Below are 23,175 nucleotides of genomic sequence, written 5' to 3'. Positions count from 1 at the left end.
ACGACTATACCAAATGTCATACTGAGGTCCAAAGGGAGTGGTTGGATGAGCAGAAAGAACACTTGGGGGGCCGCAGGCAGGTGCAAGATGATTTTATTCAGCAGCAGCTCTCATCAACAGCTTTCTTACACTAGCTCTCTCTTTATCTCGGCTGTCTGCTCCGGCTCTGTGGTTCCTGCAGCCCCCATGCCTGCAGCTGCATGGTGAGCTCTCCCTTTGCTTCAGAGTCAGCAGCTTAACCCTTTATGTCTTTGGGCATGGACAAGCCTAGCAGTTCCCTGGCTCCCTCCTGTCCATCTGCAAAGATGGACAGCTCTGACTCTGTTTCTCTGGGCACCAGTGCACCTATACAGTGTCCACAGGGCAGTTATAGATTTTACAGACAACAGTGGCTTAAGGCCAAGGGGGGGCCTTCCCATGTTATGGCTACATGGCTGTGATAACAAGTGGAGTTAAATGCCTGTGCTCTGAACTCACTGAGTCATGCAGGTTGTAAACATCCTACTTCGGCCTATCCCTGACCAAAGCACAGCCATATTCCTTACACCAAGATATATTATATAAAGATATATTATATCTTTATATAGATATAGTTATAAAGATATATCTTTATATAGATATAGTTATAAAGATATATCTTTATATAGATATAGTTATAAAGATATATCTTTATATAGATATATTTATAAAGATATATCTTTATATATATCAAGATATATAAATTAAGTAAATTGTCCTTGGATATTAATATGAATGTAGAAATGAAATTCAACCTAGGGATTTGTCTTTCTGCAAAGCCCATGCTTTTAACTACTATACACCTTTTCTTCCTAGCAATAAACTAGAGCTGGGAGATCTGGGTTGTTGTTTATGTTACATAAGGAAAGGTAGTAGGAACTGGGGATATTGAGGCTGGCAAAAGGTGCCACCAGATATTTGATTAATTTGATGTGGAAAAGGGATAAATAATTGGGGGCTGTGGGTTTTTGAATGGTAGAAGATACATGGAGAAAGACTTTAGTTCAAAATGTAAAAGGGTTTTAGTTCAAAATGTAACACAATTTTTATGAGTTAGAACTCTACCACAAATGAATGTACCCACCTCCCTACCCTCAACCTGACCCCAGCCAGAGAGAAAGGAGTACCCATAATTTGAAGAATTGAAGCACAGCCTGTATAATCACTTGTCAAGGCTGTTCTATTATAAGGATTCAGGCAGCTGGTGACCAGGTAAATAAGATGAGCTGGCTTTGTGATTCTGTGACTTCTTGACCTTAATACCAGGAGTCTATAGGACCTGGAATCAGTTTCTTCACCTGTTTAGGCTTCTCCATTTGTTAAGGTTATTTCTCACTCTAATGTTCTTATACTGTGTAGTTCTCAAGATTAAAACTATATCTACGGATATAATTACAAGTATGGTTTTTTACTATTTTAATCTGACAGAGGTTAGCATAATGTTGAAATCTTGAGTTTTGTTCTGTGGCTTGCTGGCTCAATCCTGGCAAACTTGAGCCTGAAGTCAAGGTCTTCTCTTACTAATTTACTCTTGTCTCTTTCTCAGTTTAACCCAAAGTTCGTTTTATTTAGCATTTGGGATCACTGAGGAAGAACTCGTTTTACATATTCCCAACTCCCAGTCTGAAGATGCTGTGGTCCTTCTAGAATTATGGTTCAACTATAAAGAAGGGTGAGCCAGATCAAGAGAGACTGTCAGCCAGAGAAGGGACTTGTGGCAGGGCTGGAGATCAAGGAGAGTGACAGAGGATGGCTGGCACAGGCATCAGGTGACATTCTATAGATAGTAGAACAGTTTATAAGCAACCTTCCTAAAGGGTTGTTGCAAGGATTACCTGTGTTAAATACAAGTTACATGCTCAGAATGGTGTTACATAGTAATAGATATAGTAGGTAATACTATCTGTTTTGTTGTTATTGCCATTTTTATCCTCTATGCGCAGCAGCAACCGTACTTGGTAGGTGCTCAATAAATAGGTGGTGAATGAACAGAGGAATGAACAAATAGCCCTTTTGGAAGGTAGGTTTTTTTTAAAAAATAATGATTTAAAGGCAAAAGTGGTAGTCGCATCTTTTGGTAATGGTAAGAATTTTACAGAGGATGTGGGAAAGCCCTGTAAAACCTGACATCCTGTTGATATCATACCACTATTGTGAACTGTCAGTCCAGATATTTCACTGTGATCCTTTTTATGGTGAAACTCTTGGAAATAAGAGGGCCTATAAAAATATGATTATGGGATGAGTATTTATCATTATTGCCTTTGACAATTTCTAAGCCTGAATGAGTTTTTGTTTGAGCCAGTTAAAGATTTTTTCTTTTTCTGTTTTTTCTTCAAGTGACCCAAATGCCTTTAATTTAGAAAAGAAATATGCATATTTATTCTTTATATTTATAGCTAAATATATACATGTATTAATGTTCACTGGGTCAATTGTCTCCTCTTGTATTGAAAAGGGTGCAAATTCAAACTTCTTCTAGGGATGTGTGAGAGGGGCCACAATATCCTATCTTGACTACCTGTTCAATTGAGCCAAGGCCTCTTTGCAGCCCAGGTAGAGGTTGCATGGGGAGAAGCAGGCAAGCTGGAGAATTGCCAAATTGCCTTCTCACTTCAACAAGTCATCAAAGTTTCGTGCAAATGTACGCAGGTACTCTCAGTGAAGCTCATGTACGCCAGACCTGAAACAGGGCTTGAATCAGTCCAGTCTACCAGCTCTGCTAAGCTCCTGACCTGCCAGTTAGGGATACCAAATCATACAGAGTCTGGGGTTATAGAAGGAAGTGTGTGCTGTCACCCTAAGGTTTTCCATACTGAGATCACTTGGGGTGTAGCCTTCAGTCTTGTAGGCCTAAAAACTGGAATTTTCCAGGCTACCCAGTATTTAATATATAGTTAATAGCTCAATAAATACTAGAAATTAATACTGTTATTTTCTCTAACTTGGTGGCCTATTGCCAAGTTTTGAGAGTTCTTTCACTGCTGCTGTCTATATCCTGAAATTCCCAAGTTACTTTCGTGTGCATCACCTCCATGCACAAGGCATAAAGTAAAGGTCCTGTTAACATTTGGAAATAAAGGGTAAGAAAATTTTCTGTTATCTCCTGCTGCAGCATTCATTTTCTTGGCCCAAATAGGGAAGGGGTGTTTGTGGTGCAAACACACGTATAGGAACCTTTCTTATATGAATGGGAACAAGCACATATTTGGCTTCTGAGGAGCCTGCCAGGAAGAGGAGGTCAAGACTGTCTCATAGAAAATACATGGAATCCCAAAGGCATATTTGAAACACAGCTTTTTCAACCAAAGAACATATAAGGTATTCTTTCTTAAAAGAGGATCCTCAATGAACTACATGTTGCCAGATTGTGTGAGAATAGTGACATTATTTCTCAGTCTTATGTTAAGCCCCTTCCATACATTGGCTTATCGAATCCTTATAAGAACACTGCAAAGCATGTGTCATATTCCCCACTGTATGTGGAGGAAACCGAGGTTCTAAGAGGTTGTACAATTTGCCCAGATTCCCCAGCTAATATGTTGCAAAGGCACAATGTGAATCAGTTTCTGCCTTTACTTCTTTAGCCTCTAACAGTGAAATCTATACTGTCTGGAGGCAGAGAGGGAAAGAGAAAAAAGGAGGAGAGAACAGGAGAGAAGGGAACTGGGGCAGGAGAAAATGGATGTTTGAAGGGTAGGCAAAAATATAACTCAGAGCAATGCAAACTCACTAACTAGGTTTTCCACTTTATAATTTAATCTATAGTAGCATCTGGTGGAAATTGTTAGTGGTCAACTCGTGGAACTGCCAGCAAAGCTTACATTTTGAAAGTTGAGTGGAGCATACCCGTTCACTTGGTCTTGGGATGAGAGTTGGGAAAAGATCAAAGTGAGAGAAGACATTCAGGAAACACATTTCTTTAACTGCCTGCAGGAGGAAACTTTTCACAACTGGAAAATGCAAGCCATTACTGCCAACCCTGGAGCACGGAGACTTTACCTTATTAATCATAGCTGTCAGGGTCCTTTCAGTAAACAGCAAGCTGTTGACATACAAAATATCTTCTGTATTTCATGGAAAAGCAAAAGGGGGAAATGGTAAAATATACAAGTCATCAGAGTAAATGCTTACTAGAGTCAAAATAGAATGTTGCATGGCCTTACTAAATTCAAGGCAATGTAGAATACTGAAGACATTGGAAATCCTCAAGAGAGCATTTTTATATTTAGATATAGCTTATATTTTTTATATTTAGATACGGCTCTTGTGAAGAAAAATGCAGAATAAGTACAGATGCAGTGATGACAAGAGATCACTGATAAAGGGAAGATGTCTAAACTCTAATGCAGTGTTTATATGTAATTGTAAAATATGTGAGGTATGCGTGTGGTTGACTCTTCACCTTTATAGATCTGTCGATTCTAGTCCATAAGTAGGGTAAACAGGGCTTGGGCTGGTGGGCAGAGTTGGGACTTAGAGTCAGAGAGGTCATCTGGAATCCATACATTACCCGATATAGTTGGGAAGAGAAGCTAAATCCCATTCATACATTTCTTTGAGAGTCAGGAGAGGAAGGTGGTCAAGAATCAGAAGGAGGCAATACTAACATCAAACCCAAAAGGGGATAAATGGAATTAGAGATGGAAAATTGGATAAATGTAGGAGCAGGCTGGGAAGAATGTCACAGATTTTTTTGGAAAAAAGCCATAGTAGGACATATCGGTGTAAGATAAACACCAGTTTCTGCCATTTTCACCACTACTACCTTAGACCATCATCTACAATCGGCATATCTTAGGAGCTACCTGGCCAAGTGGCCTTCCTGCTTCCACTCTTGCCTCCCTGTAGACTAATCTTCCATAGTGGCCTTTTTGTGTAAATCAAGTAATACTACTCCTCTGCTTAGACACCCCAGTGCCTTTCCACTGAAGTCAGAATAATATCCAAATTTCTTATTATGGCCATCCAGTTCGTCTGTTACCAAACCCCAGTTGTTCTCTCAACCCAAATTCTTTTATTCTTTCTCTGATTTATTCTGCTATAATTCCACTGTTTTTCTTCTTCTTTTTTTATCATGCATATAAAGTTGTGTCTGCTTGAAGGACTTTGTAGTTACTGTTCTGTTACCAGGAACAGTTTTTCCTCTGACATTCACATTCTTGGCTTCTACCTAAGATTTAAGGTTCAATTCAGATATCTCCTACTTACTCAGAGGGGTCTTTTTAAACCTTCTTATCTAAAATAGTACACAGCACTTCCTAATAGTATATATTTTTTAGTCTGGGAGACCAGTAGGGACAAGAAATCTTTTTTTTTTTTTAAGACAGAGTCTCACTCTGTTGCCCAGGCTGGAGTGCAGTGGCACGATCTCAGCTCACTGCAACCTCTGCCTCCTGAATTAAAGTGATTCTCATGCCTCAGCCTTTCCCAAGTAGCTTGGATTACAGGCTTGCACCACCACACCCGGCTAATTTTTGTATTTTTTGTAGAGACGGGGTTTTGCCATGTTGGCCAGGCTGGCCTTGAACTCCTGACCTCAAGTGATCCGCCCACCTCAGCCTCCCAAAGTGCTGGGATTACAGGCATGAGTCACCGTGCCTGGTCTAAGAAATCGTTTTATATCTGGATTCAGATATAAAGTATAACAGAATGACAGAAGAACTTGCTAGCTGTGAACACTGGACTGCAGCCTGCCAAATGGTGAATACCATAAACTGTCTATGCCAGTTCAGCATCTATAAAAAATTGTTATAGTCAATGTGATAATGCATGTGAAAGGGCCTGGAAAATGTAAAAGAAGCCAGTTGCTCTTAGGCAAAGAATCATGGAGTGATACATGCAGGTATCAGGAATTTATATTTTACCCAACGTAAATTCAAGCAGAGAAAGAAAAAGTTTCTTCAAGAAAATGTGATTTTGAATTTTTTCAATTAATAAAATCATATAAGAGAAATATTCATTTTGGAGGCCATTTATCATCAATCCTAGAATAGGAAGACAGTTAGCAAATTATGTGTCCAGTCTACTGCCTTCAGAAAGGGAAAACATCATTCAGGAACTATCAGGAAAGCAAGGTGGTCAGACTGTGTTTGAATATTGACTCCATTCCTGTCTAGCTAGTTCAGGAAACGTAGTTATTTAACTGCCTGCAAGAGGGAACTTTTAAACACTTAAGCTCTTTGTGTCTTATTTTCTTTATCTGAAAAATTTATAAAATATAACATCAACCTGGAATATAATTCTAACCAGATTATATAAAATAATATGTGGAAAACACTTTGAGCAGTGCCTGTTTAGTAAATGGTAGCTATAATTATCTTCATCTTGCAAACAAAGTGACTGAATTTCAGAACATTTCAGGGACTCATTCAAAGTTACGTAGCCAATATATTGTGAGGCAAGATCTAGAACCTAGAACTTCTGCCTCCTGAAACATTGTGGATAGATCTAAGCATTTTAAAAACATTTATGCAATTAAATATTCTTAACACCTGAAATAGACATTGGTACAAAACTATGTATTTATTATAATAATTTTTCTAAAGAGAAAATATACACACAGATATGCATGAAAAGTATGGAAAGAAGTATACCAAAATGCAAACAGTGAGTATATGGCAGAAGGAGTTTGAGAATATGAATAATTTTGTTTTTCTTATGGTACTGTGTTTTCTATATTATTACATTTGGCAGATAATGACTTTTTTTTTTTTTTTTTTGAGATGGAGTTTTGCTCTGTCACCCAGGCTAGAGTGCAGAGGCACGATCTTGGCTCCCTGCAAACTCTGCCTCCTGGGTTCAAGTGATTCTCTTGCCTTAACCTCCCGAGTAGCTGAGATTACAGGCACCTGACACTGTGCATGGCTAATTTTTGTATTTTTAGTAGAGGCGAGGTTTCACCATCTTGGCCAGGCTGGTCTCGAACTCCTGACCTTGTGATCCACTCACCTTGGCCTCCCAAAGTGCTGAGATTACAGGCTTGAGCCATCACGCCTGGCCGATAATGACTTTTGTAATCAGAAAAGTCTTATTGAAAAGGCTAAACAACAATAATACTAGCAGCAAGAATAAAAATCCTGCATGTCTTGAATGTGTGTTTATGCCAAATCTTTGTTTTATTTGCACTGTGCTAAGGTTTGAATGTTTGGGACTTCCAAAACTCATGTTGAAATTTAATTGCCATTGTAGCAGCATTAAGAAGTAGGACCTTAATGAGGTTATAAGGCCGTGAGGGTTCCATGCTCATGGGTGTGGTTGGTGACAGTATAAAAGAATGAGTTTGGCCCCCTCTTGTTCTCTGTAGCCTTCTTTCTTTCCACCATGTTATGACATAACAAGAAGGCTCTCACAAGATGTTGATACCTTGATTTGGACTTCCCAGCCTTCAGAAATGTTAGCTAATAAATTTCTGTTCATTATAAATTACCCAGTCTCAGACATTCTGTTATGGCAGCACAAATCAGACTAAGGCACACTACTCTACATTTTCCAGACAATTCTAATTTAGATTCTTGCTGAGATCCCATAGAACCTTCTACATACTCCAATCTCCCACATTTCTGTACTTAAATTATTTGTTTAGGTGTCAGTTTCCTCACATATTTATAAACTATTATTATCCTGGGTACCTCATATAGTGGCATATTAAAATATTTAATGAATGATATATCCATCGAGATCCTGACTTTAGAAATAGTATTCCTAAGGACCACTTTAACTCCACAATTACTAAGATGATTGAAAGAATCTCATTTTCTATACTGGTTAGTTATTGTTGCAGCTTTTTGTATTCTATTTCAAACCAAATTTTCTTACGTCTTCAATTATTTTCTCTTTTATATTAAAATATTCATAAACCATATTTAGCATTTCTATTTTCTACCCAATATTATTATTCCATATAAAATGTTACATCCCAATTTTACATGGAATTTAATATTACATTCAATATCAAAAATAATTTGATAATCCTCCTCTGAAAAATGCATCAGAAATTTGACCACACTGCCCCTTAGTGTGATTTCATATCATTAGTGGGTTTCATGGACATTTTTATAACTCACTAAAATAGTTTATAATCTAAGTTTCAAGGCTCCTCCAGGGAAGTTTTGAGCCCATTTCCTTAGCAGAGTTGTAAATGAGAGTTTAAAAGGCAATGAAAAGTCTGTGAACTATTGGACACAGCTTCTTGGTACTGCTGTGCATAACACACCTGCTGGCTTCTTATAGCTTCTGATGGCTTCCAGGAGCCTGGCTTTGGTGGTTGCAGAGGCTAAAGTAGCCTGGTGTCTTTCATCAACAGCCTCCAGATAGATACCTATAGAACACTTCAAAATAGTTATATAGATGTTTTCATGTGGTCCAATTGAGAGAAGAATTAGTGGTACTGAACAAAACATCTCCCAGAGAAAGTATTAATGAGTAATTCTATAAACAGGGAAGCCAACCAGCTTCTGACTGCCAGACATTATCAAGGATCTGAACTGCAGAGGACATTTAAAGTGGATAACTGGAGGCCCCTTTAATCCCGTATCCTCCACATTCTTCTTTTATTTGCTCTTATATCTCATTAGAGAATCATCAGTTAAAACTGACAGCATAATAAGGTATATAAGATATCACACAGTTTTAGTCTTGAAAATAGTACCTAGGCTTTCTAGGCCTGAGCAATAAAAATAATGATAATAATAAAAACAGTAATAACAGCAACTAACATTTATTGAGGATTCACTGTGTCTCAGGTACTATTCTAAGTGCTTGACATGTATTACTTCATTTTATAAAATGCTTTCCTCATGCAGTTTGTTGTAAGAATTAAGAGAAATGACCCAGACAAAGTTCTTAGCACAGAGCCTTACCAATAATATTGACTTTTCTGAAAAGTTAGCTGTTTTTCAATTGTTGCTATACTTAACAACAACAACAATAATAATAAATGCCTCCTGTTCCAAATAAAACTCTAAGAGGCTTTTTAAATTTCTTGATTTACAGATGAAGCCCCAAGGCTTTTTAACATCCCAGAATGACCCACAACCCAGCTTAGTTCCTGGCACAAATTAAGTAGCCAACAAATATAAAAATAATTAATATCCTAACTTACATAGATTCATTTGCAAGTAGATTTTGCAGAGAAGAGCGTGTGTAGTTTTCTTTCAATTCTCAAAATAGTCCATGGTCTAAGAAATAAAAAGAACCACTACTTGAAAAGGGAATTTGTCACTGCGTGAATAACAAGGTCTAATAAGAATCATGAGGAAGTGGGGAGGAAAGATGTGAGTAGGTCTGGCTCCCCACCCTAAGAAGGTTTGGAACAGCCTTGTGATGTTATTCTCTGGGCTAGCAGTTCAGGATTGTTTCCTCTCCCCACCTGGAAATTCCCATTTGCCCTCTGAGGCCATTTACATAAGACTGTGGGATTACTGGCTGTACATCTAGGCTTGAGTGGAGTGACTGGATGCCAGATAATTTCGTTCTGGTTTTGTAGGAATCATAGAATGTTAGCACTGGAAAGAACCTCATACATAATCTATTTCAGGGTTTTCAAATTTGTAGCAGATGTGTTACCATTCCCCTTCCTGCACCCATGGAAGATATCTCTAATTAGGGATGACACTCTTCACTTCTGTGTCTTTTGAATCCTTGATAACATAATATGGTATGGAAGCATTACCAATAGATTGAAATTAGCATGCACAGGGAAAACAGTTTTCCATCACTGTCACATGCCCAATATCCTTCCATTACAGCTGGGAAAATCAAGGAGATGACATTTGTAAGTCTATGAATTACCAAATGATCACTATGAAGTGAGTGATATAAATGTTTTGAGGCATGAATGATTGTGACTTCAAACTACAAACATTTTAGTACCAAATATGATTTTATTTGCCACTGTTGTTATTTTTTCCTCATTTTTTCAGAATAAAGAAGGAAACTACTTTAAGTGATCATTAATCTTCTTTCTACACACAAGTCTAGACAGCAACAAAAAGTGGGGCCCTGAGTCACAAAAAGAAGTTATAATTGATTTTAAGTACAGTAAGTTACGCAAAATTTCAGGCATTCGACCACTCTCTCTCATTTTTCAGTATCCTTAAAAAAATTAGTTCGGGAAGTCCCGTATTTAAATTTAAGAGACCAGGGGCTGTTATAACTGATGGAGGATAAGTCATTTAGCCTTTCCCAACCTCAGTTTCCCCTTCTGTAATAGAAAGATATTAGACAGTTCATAGGAATAGAAAACTTATTTTCTTATTCAAGGGAGAGGAGAAAATAAATGTCTGTTGAACAGAAGAATATGAACATTTATTTATTTATTTTCGTGTGTGTGTGTGTGTATATCTGTGCATATATGCAACAAGAAAGCATATTTAAGGTGAGAGTAAGAATTAGCTAGGGAAAGACATTAAATAAAGTGCATCTCCACCTTTTAAAGCCATTAATTAAATAATGTAGACCTGGCTTCAAAATTAAACATCATTGTAGTTTATAACTTAGGATGGAATGCTTGCTCTGCATAAGGGTACAGGGTATGAGCCTTGTCAGAAACTTTTGCAATTGAATTTATGAGAGAAACTGGAGAAAATTTGAGTCTTTAAGCAGACCTATAGAGATCAAATTTAAAGTTCGGGCAATGGCTAGATTTGTTTTCTTGTGAGGATGTCAGGGTGACTACAGAGAGGAGAATTGCCAAATATGTAGCTATTCCTCTGCCTTCTTTATCATATACTCTAAGTAAACTGGCTTAAATCCAGTCCTTCTCTCTCCTTTTGCATTGGCCCCTTTTAGAAATATGAAAGTTACAGATGTAAATTACAAAGTAAGCCAGTATTACATGAAAACATGTTTATTGCCTGAATAATAAAACTTAGCTAAGGAGTTATTAGAATTAGGATTCCCCCTACTTGAAGTACAAGTTTCCAATAAACAGACAGAAGCAAAACCCCAAATGAGAAAGAATACATTGGTAACCTAAATCATAGGCATTTGTGGGTATGTTCATACGATCTACCTGCTTCTTTGTAATTTACTATAACACTGATGACAAAGCATAGACATACAATGAGAAAGAGCAAATCAGCATATCAGTGTGACTGTGCAACCACTACAAAGCTTGGCCTTCTTAAATGTGGCCACTTTAACTTACACACACCCACAGAGGCACCAGAAATCTCCCTGCAAACACGATTTGCCTATAGTTTTGTGGCAATGCTGTTACATAAAACAAAAACAACTCTCAGACCATGGTTAATAAATAAGAGAGAAAAGAAGTAAGAAACAACTTCCATGGGTTGGCAGGCATGCAAAGCAGCACCTTGAACCTCATTTGAAAAACAGGCAACTCGGATAGCTTTTGGAGCCCAGGAGTGAAGGCTAGAGGCTGAAAGGAGCTATGCACTATTATCTTCGGGTATTTCCACATAATCTGCAGGATGGGGAAGTTTAATTCCCCACCACATAAACTGTGCTCTTTTAGATGTGGCTGAAACGGGTATCTCTGCAGAATTAGAAACCCATCTAGAAATGACATTGCTTAAAATTGTTCTTTCCGGGTGACAATTCCATAACAATCACATAAATAATGTACAAAAACAAAACTAAAAACAAAATCACTCAAGTGTCCAATTTTTCTCTTTTTAAAGATGACCTCAGATTTATTCTCAAAGTGCAAATCGAGATATAAAAAAATAGTAGGTATGGGGGAAATGTAGCCCCATCTTCTGTCCCCCACCCTCCAAAACGGGGCTGATTTGATTCCCTCTCTCTAGCATTTGTATCCTTCCACCTATACTTTAAGATAATCATTTTTCAGCCGACCTAGTCGGGTCCCATGGCTCCTGATGGTGAGGGCCAGCAGCTCGTATTTGTCCCTGAGCCCCACAGAGATGTCCAGTGTCTCCTTCAGCAGGGACCTGGTGTGGACCAGCATTCCCAGAAAGTCCTCGTTGAGCCTGCTCTCCTGCCGGCTGTCCTGTTCCTGGCCCTGCTTGAACTTGCTCTCCAGCTCAGTGAGGGATTTGTCCGAGTTGGAGTAGGCATCCCCGATCTGGTGGGACTCCCGCCGCAGGTACTTGCCATAGCTCTCTTCCCCGTCTAGGTCGTAGGAGATGCTTTTGCTGATGCCCTCCAGCACGCGCCCAGCATCCTCCACCTGGCGGCCCAGCACGGTGAACTCCTCCCGCAGGGTGAGGCTCAGCAGGCTGCCAACCTGGCTTCCCTCCCCCTGGGAGCAGCGCCTGTGGTCACTCACCCTGAAGAGCAGCTGGCACTTCTCGGGGTCATCGTTCTCCTCATAGTCCCCATCGGGCACGAAGTAGTGGTGCAGAGTTCCATTGGACATCTCTGGGTAGAGGGGGCCATCGAAGTAGCCTTGACACAGGTGGCAGAAGAAACTCATGCAGAAGAACTTCAGAAACACCATTCTGGATATTCAGGATGGCCAGGGACCCCAGGAGGAGACTTTTTACCCAGGCACAAGGAAGGGAGTGTCTTTGCGAGTCAGCGTCTCCCTGAGACAGCGTCCGCCTCAGTCCCAGCCGGCTTGCTGCTCCCTGGCCCCCAGTCCCCAGCAGGCTTCATGTGGCTCTGCACACCAGCGTCTGGGTAGCGCGCCCGCCGCAGCGCAGGATGCACCCACCCTTGCGCCCCTCGCTCGGTGGCTGGAACTCCTCCGGCACAGGCGTAGCGGGGAACCCCTCCTCCGGGGCCGTGGCAAGATGCTGGCTCTGTTGCCCTCCTCTCGGAGTTTCCCCTTGCTCCCGGGAGATAGAATGTGTAGCTGGAGAGAAAGGCTCTTGCCCCCTGATAGTATTTCAATTTCTGGACTGGGTGGGAATGCGGAGCTTTTCCTTTGGCTAAAGATATCCTGAGGATCTCTCTGCTCTCAAATTACAGCTGGTTTCGTCACTTGGAAGCCAGGGAACAAGTTTGGAAAAGAACCTCTCACCAGGTCTCCACTATTAAAGGTACAGGGTCGCTTTTTAAAGGTTGGAAGGGAAGACTCTACAATAGAATTTAGCTCGAAAGAGAAAATGAGAAGAGAATAAATGGAATTTCCACCACAAAAATCCTGGTTTGTTATTGACATATTGGGAGGGGGAAGGAATGATTACCCTGGAAAAATGCCATTTCACGTGTCTCAATAAATATCAGGTTGGATTTTTTGAGTATATCTATTTTTATCTTTAAAACTTTGTGACTTTGAAGGCAAATTTAAAGTGTCAGAAATTACAGTTTTGTTTGAAAATGATTGGTTAATTAAAATTTATATCAACAATACTTTGGATGAAATGAAAATACAGAAAGTTGCTTAATGTGTAGTCTTTAGTATGTATAAGAACAGAAGCCGAAAAATGAAATTTTGCCAGCTTAGTAAGTTAAAGGACAATGAGATCCTTATTTAATTTTATGAAACAATGCTAAGCATCTGCATTGAATCTTGAACCTAATGCTTTTATAGTTGTTGCCTCTTTTGAGAGTCTTGAAAACTTTTGAAGAATGTTTCTGGTACTATTATGCCCATTTTCCAGATGGAGAAATGAAGGAGCAGAATGTTAAGCAAATTGATTATAGTCACACAGTTAGACTTTAGTTGAGCCAGAGCTAATTGTCACAAGGTCTTTTAATTTAACTTGGGGGGAGAAAAACAATGTTTTTTTTTTTAACCTGGCCATTTTAATTTCTAATTTATGAACTGATTGGCAAATGGCCATCCTAAAGGCCATTCATTTGTTTAATGAATATTTCTTGAGCATTTACTGCGTGCCAAAATCTATTTGAGGTAGTGGGAATACAGCTGTGAACAAAAATAAAGACAAATCCTTGCCTTCCTGGCACTTATATTTTGGGAAATAGAAAACTTAAATTTTTGAAAATAGGTCAGGCGTGGTGGCTCACGTCTGTAATTCCAACACTTTGGGAGGCAGAGGTGGATGGATCACTTGAGGTCAGAAGTTCGAGACCAGCCTGACCAACATGGTGAAACTCCATCTCTACTGAAAATACAAAAAAAAAAAAAAAATTAGCTGGACATGGTGATGCATGCCTGTAATCCCAGTTACTCAGGGGGCTAAGACAGGAGTATTGCTTGAATCCAGGAGAGGGAGGTTGCTGTGAGCCTAGATCGCACCACTGCAGTCCAGCCTGGGTGACAGAGTGAGACCTTTTCTCAAAAAAAGAAAAATATGTAAATAAATAAGATGTAAGTTGGACATCAATAGGGCTGTGGAAGAAAGGAAACAGAGGAAGCATGGGAAAGCAGAAGCAGGCAGCACTCCTGTTTCTATGGGTATTTTCTCCTTCTTCCTTGAAATATAACTGAAACATTCATGTTGACTTGCCAGTGTTCCATACCTATCTCCCTCCCCAAGTAATAAGGGACTGGCTTCATTCAGACTCACAGTGCCACACTGTTCTGGGACAGTGATACTCATTGTCATCACTTTCATGGATATAAGCAACCCAGACTCCTGCAGAGAAAATAAGAAGTCTGGTTAAGTAACTTGATATTTTGCTGATGTGGTATCACATGCATGGAGTTTCTGAAGCATGTTGACTGCACATTTTCATTCTTATCCAGATACTTAGCATCATGGAAACATAGACCAAAGGAGTTTTCTTACTGTTTATGCCAACTGGAAGACCAAGGCCTGTTTTCACTCTATCCCAGAAGAAAACTACAACTTCCTTCAGTTGAAAGACTGGACTGTTGGACTCAAGAGCTACATTGCTTCATTCCTTTTTCTCTGGGACATTCAGAAATGACAACAGATGGATTCATATTGGCTGCTCGGCCAAAGAAGCGAAGAGGAATTTACTCTGATTCATTCCATTTCTTGCACAATCTCTCTCTGACTTACTAACCAATTCAATTAAGCAAACCTATATTAAGCACTTACTACTTGCTCCCCACTTGCAGGGTGCAGTATTAAGGTAACTACAGACACAAAGATGTGCAATAAGAAGTTTCAGCCTACAAAGAGCTTGCTCCCTGGTTGAAGAGTCGGGCATATACCCATATAAAGTTATCATACGAAGGGTGAAGAGTGTGAAGAGTGTTTACTTTCTTCCTGCAATGACCTCATCTAAAGATACACACTCCATATTGTGTATTAAAAAGGAATCATTTTTGTACAAATAACTAAAAGTCCACTTCAGTCTAACTAAAGGCATTAACTTACAGGAAGCCTAAGATTAGATATTCAGAGAAGGCCTAGTCCAACCTAGTTTTTCTCTCACTATTTCTTGGTTCTATGTCCTCGGCTTATATTCATGCATGGGCAGTCTCTTTCGTTTGTGTTCTAAGATGATTACCAGTGTCTTCCAGAGCTTTGTGCTTCTTTATTCATATGTAACAGGAATGACAGATTGAATTTCCTGGTAGCTCAAATGCAGCTCCCTCAAATCAGCCTCAGTGGTCATGGTTGGCCTGATTTGGATCATGAATATGTCTTCAAACCAGGCTTACTGTAGTGAGATTTGGGATTAAACCACTGCTTAAGACAATAAGGGCCCCGTTCTGCAGCTGAAGGCAAGGTATCAAGCAAACTGTATGGCTGGGTTATTTAGTGTTCTGTTAAGGGAAGGAACAGTATGGGAGTACATTCTGGGGAAGTAACCATGAATAATTCCCCTACCTTATGGTTTTGTCTTCATTAACCACATTGAAGAGAAACTGCCACCCTTGCTGATAAGTGTTGATCAGTTGGGTATATGGAGGAAAACACCCTGATTTGTAGTATTTGTTGATTTCCTTAGTCTAAATACTCTCACAATGGCTAATGTCATTGAACTCAAAGTTGGGAAGACACGCACAGTGGTATACCATTATATAATCATCACACAGATACATTAGATGCAAATAACCCCAAGAGAATAGAAAATAGTAAAAATCTAGTAAAATAGTTAAGAAGTGATTAGTTTTGCATATATATTCCCTTTATTTTAACATAGCTTAGTTAAAAGTTTAATTAATTAATTAATTAATTTATTTTTTATGTATTTATTTTGAGACATGGCCTTGCTGTGTTGCCTAGGCTGGAGTGCAGTAGCACGATCACAGCTCACTGCATCCTCAACTTCCCAGGCTCAAGTGATCCTCGTGCCTCAGCCTCCTGTGTATCTGGGAGTACAGGTGTGCACCACCATGCCTGGCTAGTTTTTGTATTTTCTTTTGTAGACACAGGGTTTCACGACGTTGCCCAGGTTGGTCTGGAACTCCTGGGCTTAGGCAATCTGCCTGCCTTGGTCCACAAAGAGTTAGGATAACAGGCATGAGCCACTGCACCCAGCCAGTTTATTTTTAATAATGTCCATGTTTAACAACTGACTTGGAAAGTAGCACAACATGGCCTTTTGGTTAAATGCTTCATGTTCACTTTTAAAATGTTTTTAGTTCTGTTGTTCATATGTGCCCAAGTCCATCTTGGGCTGCTAAGGTTAGAACTGAGGTGGGTTTCTGAGGGTTGACCTAGAATGAATAAAGCCAGAGGAAATGTCTAAACACAGAGATGCCAGACAGAGGACTTTGAAGAGTAAAATCAAGAAGCACCATCTATAGATAAGGGCAGCAGTTGAGTTGCGTCTACGGCTGAAAACCAGGAACCAAATTAAAGGACAGAAACTGGGTGCATTTAAGCATAAAGGAGGACCTTGGGAGTAATGGCCAGAATCGCATAAGTAAATAGATGAGCATCATTGCCCAATTCCAGCCGCTTATATACACAGTGCCAGCAAAATTTGCTAGCTCAAGAATTACTTATCCTTTATCATTTTCAGTGCATTTTAAAATTTTCTTTAGATCATTTATCACTTTAGAGAAGAAAGTAGAAATTTACGTTGGAATTATGAGCCTAAAGATCTATGTGACAGATCTTTAAATTCTGTGACTTCTCCTTGTCAAAGGTTTTTGTGATCTTCTTACTATTTCTGATTATTGTGATAGAATAACTTTTATAGAAAGGAGTATAAGGAGGTTTTGGGGAGATTAGGTTCCACTATGCAGCCTAGAAACCCAAAGGGGAGATGGAAGCCCTCATTCTCAAGATTCCCTCAAACTGTCAGGTTGAGTCCCTGAACCGTGTCAAAGGAGAAAACAAAACAAAACAAAAAAACACAACAAAAACAGTGTTATTCTAAACCAGAGTAGGGGTCTCAAGGTGGAAGGAGAGGGGAAAGCAAGAATAGAGGGGGAGATAAGGGGAAGGACATAGAACTTAGCGCTTTAAGGATTAAAAAAAATCAATTAATAGGTAATCAGTAGCATTTACTGAGCAGACATTGTTTGCAGAAGGTGAAAAGGACAGAGGGGGAGAAATGGATAAAAGAAAGAAAGAAAAGCAAGAAGAAGGGAAGAAAAGGTAGTGAGGAAGGAAGGATAAAAGGAAAGAAGAAAAGAAAGGGGAGAGTGAAACAAATTTTGATTATTTAGTCTGTGCTTTTTGTTATGTTAACTCAATGAAGTGAATATGATTATTTACTACAAGAACATTGGTTAGAGGCAGAGGGACAATTAATTAAAAAGAATAATCACAAACAAACTTCCTATCAAATACAGAGAATAAAACACACCTATGAAGACAATGAGAATGCTTGCAAGGAAATAAGTATAATGTGGGAAGGGAGTCTGATCAATTCTCACAACCTTTCTGTATTAGTGAGAATATCAGAATATGCTTTGATATGCTATGATAACAGATGTCACAAAAATGCTAACATCAAATTCCAGTTCACTGCAGGTCAAGGTAACTCAGCAACTTTCCTCTATATAGCAACTCTGATGCACCTTCTGCAACGTGGGACCTCCTCGGTTGGTGCAGCAGGGGACCAGGGCTCTGGAGAGTCTTGTGCTGTACTTGAATGCACTGGCTCAGAAGTGACACATGTCACTTTGGCATTACAGCCCTTTGGCTAGTGACATGGCCCTGCCTCAGTGCAAAGAGAAAGGGAGTCTTACCCTTTTATGTGCCCAAAAGGAGAGAAAAACCAGATGTAAATGCTCAGTAGGTGTCTCTACCACACTTTTCTGCAGGAAAAATACCTATTAGAAATGCTCTAAAACTGCCAAACAGGGAGTGAGTATGTAAGTTGTGACATACATTCCACAGTAATGCAAATATTTCATATTTTCAGTCAAGATAGAAAACACAAGCAAAGAAAAAGACTACAAACAATTTATTATCATTATCAGATTCAATGAATCTGATCCTTTCTGCTCACTTCACCCACGAACACAGTACACACCAAATCATAGAAGAGAGGAGCTAGGGAGAGTCAGAGTAGTGGAAGTAAGAATCTGAAGGAAGGGAAGGAGGTTGAAGGGATTGGTGCTACAGGAAGCTAGAGGGGAGAAAACATCCTAAGAAGTTGGAAGACTACAGATCAGCTTGGCTAAAGGGGATTCTGGGGACACAGGTACTAGATGTAAGGTATGTGGGGACAGTCAGAGAGGGGAGACAGGAGACAGTTAAATCCTCAATAAGGAGATGTAATCACTGAAAATGAGTGCAGGAGTTCATTCAGAAGAGGAGAGTGCTACAAAGTGGTAGGGTCTTGCACCAGAGGATCAAATAGTGTTTATCTGTACAGTACTGTACCATGCTCATTTAAACATGCGAGAAGGACTCAGAGGAGATATTTGGGAGAAATTTGACTACCAATTTACACACTTTAATGGCCTCCCAGTGCACTTAGACAAAAATATAATCTCTTTAGCTGGCCTACCAGAACTTGAGTTGTCTGGTCCCAGCCTCTAAATTTCCATCTCCTGGGACTCCCAACTTAGTTTCCTATATTCAAGCTATACAGGCTTCTGTAAATACTTACATCTCATCTGAAGATCTTCACTCATGCTATCTCTCTGCTAGGATCCCCCTTTTGTCATTTCTTTCCTAGCTAATTCCAGCTCACCTCTCATATCTTGGTTGTAATTTCATTTCCTCTAAAAGCCCCTCCTTGATTTCTGAACATTAGTTAGTTCTTTTCATCATTCCCTTGTAACTGGATCACAGGAGGTACTCAGTGAATACATGTTGGCATTCCAGGTTAAGTTGTCACTTCCTATTTAATATTTCAACAAGATGATTTTGTCGTTAGTGTTTCAATGGCACTTTTTCTTTGTTCTTTTATAGTATGTATTGCATTGTATTGGAATATTTGTTAACTTGTCTGTCTCTCCCACTAGACTGAGAGTTCCTCAAGGGTATGGATAAGGGTATATTTTATTTGCTTTTATATTCCCTGTGATTAGCACAGAGCCAAGCATATAGCAAGGGCCAAACATTTGTTAGTTGTTGTGATAGCTAAACTGTAGAATTTAAGGAATTCTGTTATTTAATAATGGTCAGATAATTTGTCTGTTTGAATACATGTTTTGTCTGGCCAATAGTCAGCCAGTGATGGTCTCACTCAATCCTAATAATCTTGGCAAGAAAGAAAGGAGACAGCCCTATGAATTCCAATGTTCAGAACATTCAGAAGGGAGTATCACTCAGAAGGGAGACTTTTGACCCATTCTAAGTAAAGTATGCAGCAATCTGTACATGTAGTCCTAGTGCACTGTGGTCTGTAAAGTAGAGAAGTATCAGACCACCCTGCAGGGTAATGCGCGGTTTGCCCAGTCAATATTTTCATTTTTCTTCTGTTGAAAGTGCATATCCTGGATTATGATCCACGCAGGTCTGGAGAAAACTCAGACCTTGTTTATTTTCCCTCTGTAAGCAGTGTTTTATTTTTCCTTGTCTTAGCCTGTTTGGGCTACTATAACAGAATTCCATAGGCTGGATGGCGTACGAACAATAAAAATTGATTTCTCACAGTTCTGGAGGTTGGGAAGTCCAAAATCAAGGTACCAGCAGATTTGGTGTCTGTGAGCGCCCACTTCATAACTCACAGGTGGTGGTATTCTCAGTATGTCCTCACATGGTGCAAGGGGTGAAGGAGCTCTCTGAGATCCTTTTTATAAGGACAGTAATCCCATTCATGAGGGCTCCACCCTCATGACCTAATTACCTCCCAGGCATTCCACCTCATAATATCATCACATTGGTGATTACATTTTAACAGGTGAATTTATGGGGACACAAATATTCAGCCAATTATATTTCTCATCATTTTAATTTTCAGGCTCAAAAGAACTGGGGAAATGACAAAAGGCAGAGAGATAGAGTATAAGAAAGAGACTCTGCCAGTCTCACTTCAATTCTGCAAGCACTTTGTTCAGCAACCACAAAAGGAAACAAGGAGTATATGCATCGATACAATCTGTTGGGAGGGAGAAGAGTAGCATACAAAGATTCTGCAAATGAATGCAATGGTTGGAAGTATAGTCATACGCTGCATAACAATGTTTGGTCAATGCCACACCACATATATGATGGTGGTCTCATATGATTATAATAGTATACTTTGACTGTTCATTTCTAAATGCTTAGATAAGTTTAGATACACAAATATCATTGTAGTATAATTGCCTACAGTATTCAGTACAGTACCACGATGCTGTACAAGTTTGTAGCATAGGAGCAACAGGCTATACTGTATAGCCTAGGTGTGTAGTAGTCTATACTATCTTAGGTTTGTGTAAGTACACTCGATGACATGTGCATGATGATTACACTGCCCAAGAACACATTTATCTGAATGTATCTGCATCATTAAGCAATGCACGACTGTATACAGTGAGTGTCATACAATATGCACCTACCAGCATGTGCAAAGGATGATTTGGGAAAGAAAAGCTCATATCTATTTGGGAAGAGAAAAGGTGTCATGAGACTTTTAGGCCAAGAGCCACTGACTGAGGTTACTAAAGAAGAATGGGACTGAGTCAGTCTGTCTCCTTACTCAGTGTAGTATGCTGTTTTCAGTCTGAACAAAACTTGTAAAGGAGGCCATAAAATGGTCAAACTAATGACATTCAGAAATCAGCTGGGGTAGGGAGTGGAGGATATGGCGAGGTTAGTAACAGCATCTTTCTTTGCTTTGTCAGAAAACAAGAACATCTTCCACTGTTATGTTTCATGGTTCTTGGCTGCCTTTCTTCCAGATCTTGAAGATTTAAAAATTGTCCTGCAGTGAACAAGTCCTTGATTAGCTTTTTAATCCTAATCCAAATAGAATTTTAATTCTAAAGAAATGCTGTTGGAAGAGGATAACAGAGGCTATTTTGGAGATGAATCAAAATGGGCTTGGCATTATTGCCTTTGGGAGCAGAAGTCTGATTATGCTTCAGAAAGTTTATTTCCAGATTTTAGTTCCAGGGTGGAACCAACTTACTCCACTTCTTATTTTGCAGCTTTGTTTGTCATGCATAGTAAATATGCACACTTTACTTCTCACTTCCTTTACCTACTCATTATTTGACCTTTATTGCTGATGACCCTGATGACTTCAAATGTCAAACAGATGGAGGTGGAAGAGTAAGCTCATCCAGATGTTTGCTATGTAAGAAATCACTTAAATATACTTTTTAGGCATAGAATCTCAATTAAGAGAATAATTGTGGTTACAACTGTGATGCTCTTCAATCTGACCAACTTCAAGTAGGTGCTCAGTAAATATTTATTGATAGAAATATTAAGCAAATAATTTTTTTAATTTGATGTTTCTTATTTTATTTTATGTATTTATTTATTTTTAAATTATACGTTAAGTTCTGGGATAATGTGCAGAACATGCAGGTTTGTTACATAGGTATACATGTGCAATGGTGGTTTGCTGCACCCGTCAACCCATCATCTACATTAGGTATTTCTCCTAATGCTATCCCTCCCCTAGCCCCCCATACCTGGGCAGATCCCAGTGTGTGATGCTCCCCTCCCTGTGTCCATGTGTTCTCATTGCTAAATTCCCACTTATGAGTGAGAACATGCGGTGTTTGGTTTTTCTGTTCCTGTGTTAGTTTGCTGACTTAAGGAGGATACAGACTTGAGGTATAATTTGTCTTAGTCAGTTTTGTGTTGCTATAACAGAATACCTGAGACTAGGTAATTTATAAAAATAAAGTTTATTTGGCTCAGGATTCTGGAGCTGGAAAGTCCAAGATTGGGCAGCCCATATGATGAGGGTTTCACACTTCTTCAATTTATGGCAGAAAGTGGAAAGGGGAAGCAGGTGTGTGCAAAGAGACATGCAGGAGAGGTTGGAGTCACTGCTCTCTCAGGAACTAATTCATTCTCTAGAGAGTGAGAACTCACTTAACTCTTGCAAGAGGGCATTAATCTATTCACCCATGAAACAAACATCCTCTAGTAGACTCCATCATTTAACACGGCCATATTGGGAATCAAATTTCAACATGAGTTTTGGCAGGGGAAAACCACTCCAAATCATGGCACAATTCATTCACATGGTCAACACTATCCTATAGGGGTTACGTATGGTGTAATTAAGGATTATTTAGACAGAGGAGACATATTCGTTCACTGATGACGTTTTCCTGCAATCTTTCTGTTTATGACAAATGAATCTTGATGTGTTGGTAGAGAGTCTGGGTCACAGCTAGTCATATGTTTAGCATGCTATGGCAGCTGTGTAAAGAATGAAAAGCAAACAAAACAATGTAAAGAGCTATAGAAGACAAGTGTAATAGATATTATTTTATTAAAAATGTATGTAAAAATCATTACAGTCACAATGAAAAAAACTGGGACAAGATTTGCAACAAGTTTTGATAAGAAATGGTTAATCTGCAATAATAAGATGGCCCACTAGAAGCAATGGTGCTCGGAGTCTCCCATTGAAAAAACCGTAACAATCATGTGACTCCTTCACCAGCAACCAAGGGATCAAGGTTCTCTGATCAAAATTCACTAGAAGGCTGGCATGACCCACTGAAAGAAGGAAGAGCAGTGTGGTGCAGCAGCCCACCTGAGAGCCACACAGGGCAGGGATGCCCTTTTCCCCCAGCCAAGGAAGGAGGTAAGTGAGCCCACTACCCAGCCAAAGAAACTGCTTTTTCCACGGAACTGTGCAAACCACAGATTGGAAGATTCCACTCACAAACTCACGCCACTGAGGCCTAGTGTTCCAACCCTGGAACATGCAGATTCTTACAGCCTCTCAGCTGGAATCTGCTTAAGCCTACTGAACTCCCAGAGGGAGGGGCGACCAGCACCAGCTTTGGCTGCCTGCTGTCTAAGCCATTTGAGCTGTTTG

General features: G+C 39.5%; 1 protein-coding gene across 1 annotated transcript; it reads right to left on the bottom strand.

Moving 5' to 3' along the window:
• Nucleotides 1-9,882: 9,882 nt before the first annotated feature.
• Nucleotides 9,883-13,053, bottom strand: FIBIN (fin bud initiation factor homolog). Its single transcript, XM_004050841.5, has one exon. The coding sequence runs from the start codon at nucleotides 12,440-12,442 to the stop codon at nucleotides 11,807-11,809; it is 636 nt and encodes a 211-aa protein (XP_004050889.1). The 5' UTR covers nucleotides 12,443-13,053; the 3' UTR covers nucleotides 9,883-11,806.
• Nucleotides 13,054-23,175: the final 10,122 nt, after the last annotated feature.

The sequence above is a fragment of the Gorilla gorilla genome, chromosome 9 (genome assembly GCF_029281585.2).
Source record: "Gorilla gorilla gorilla isolate KB3781 chromosome 9, NHGRI_mGorGor1-v2.1_pri, whole genome shotgun sequence".
Taxonomy (NCBI): Eukaryota; Metazoa; Chordata; class Mammalia; order Primates; family Hominidae; genus Gorilla; species Gorilla gorilla.
This window is presented reverse-complemented; position numbering and strand designations above follow the sequence as displayed.

Bases quoted from the DNA above. Each gene is read 5' to 3' on its own strand.
- FIBIN (XM_004050841.5), bottom strand. From the start codon at position 12,442: ATGGTGTTTCTGAAGTTCTTCTGCATGAGTTTCTTCTGCCACCTGTGT.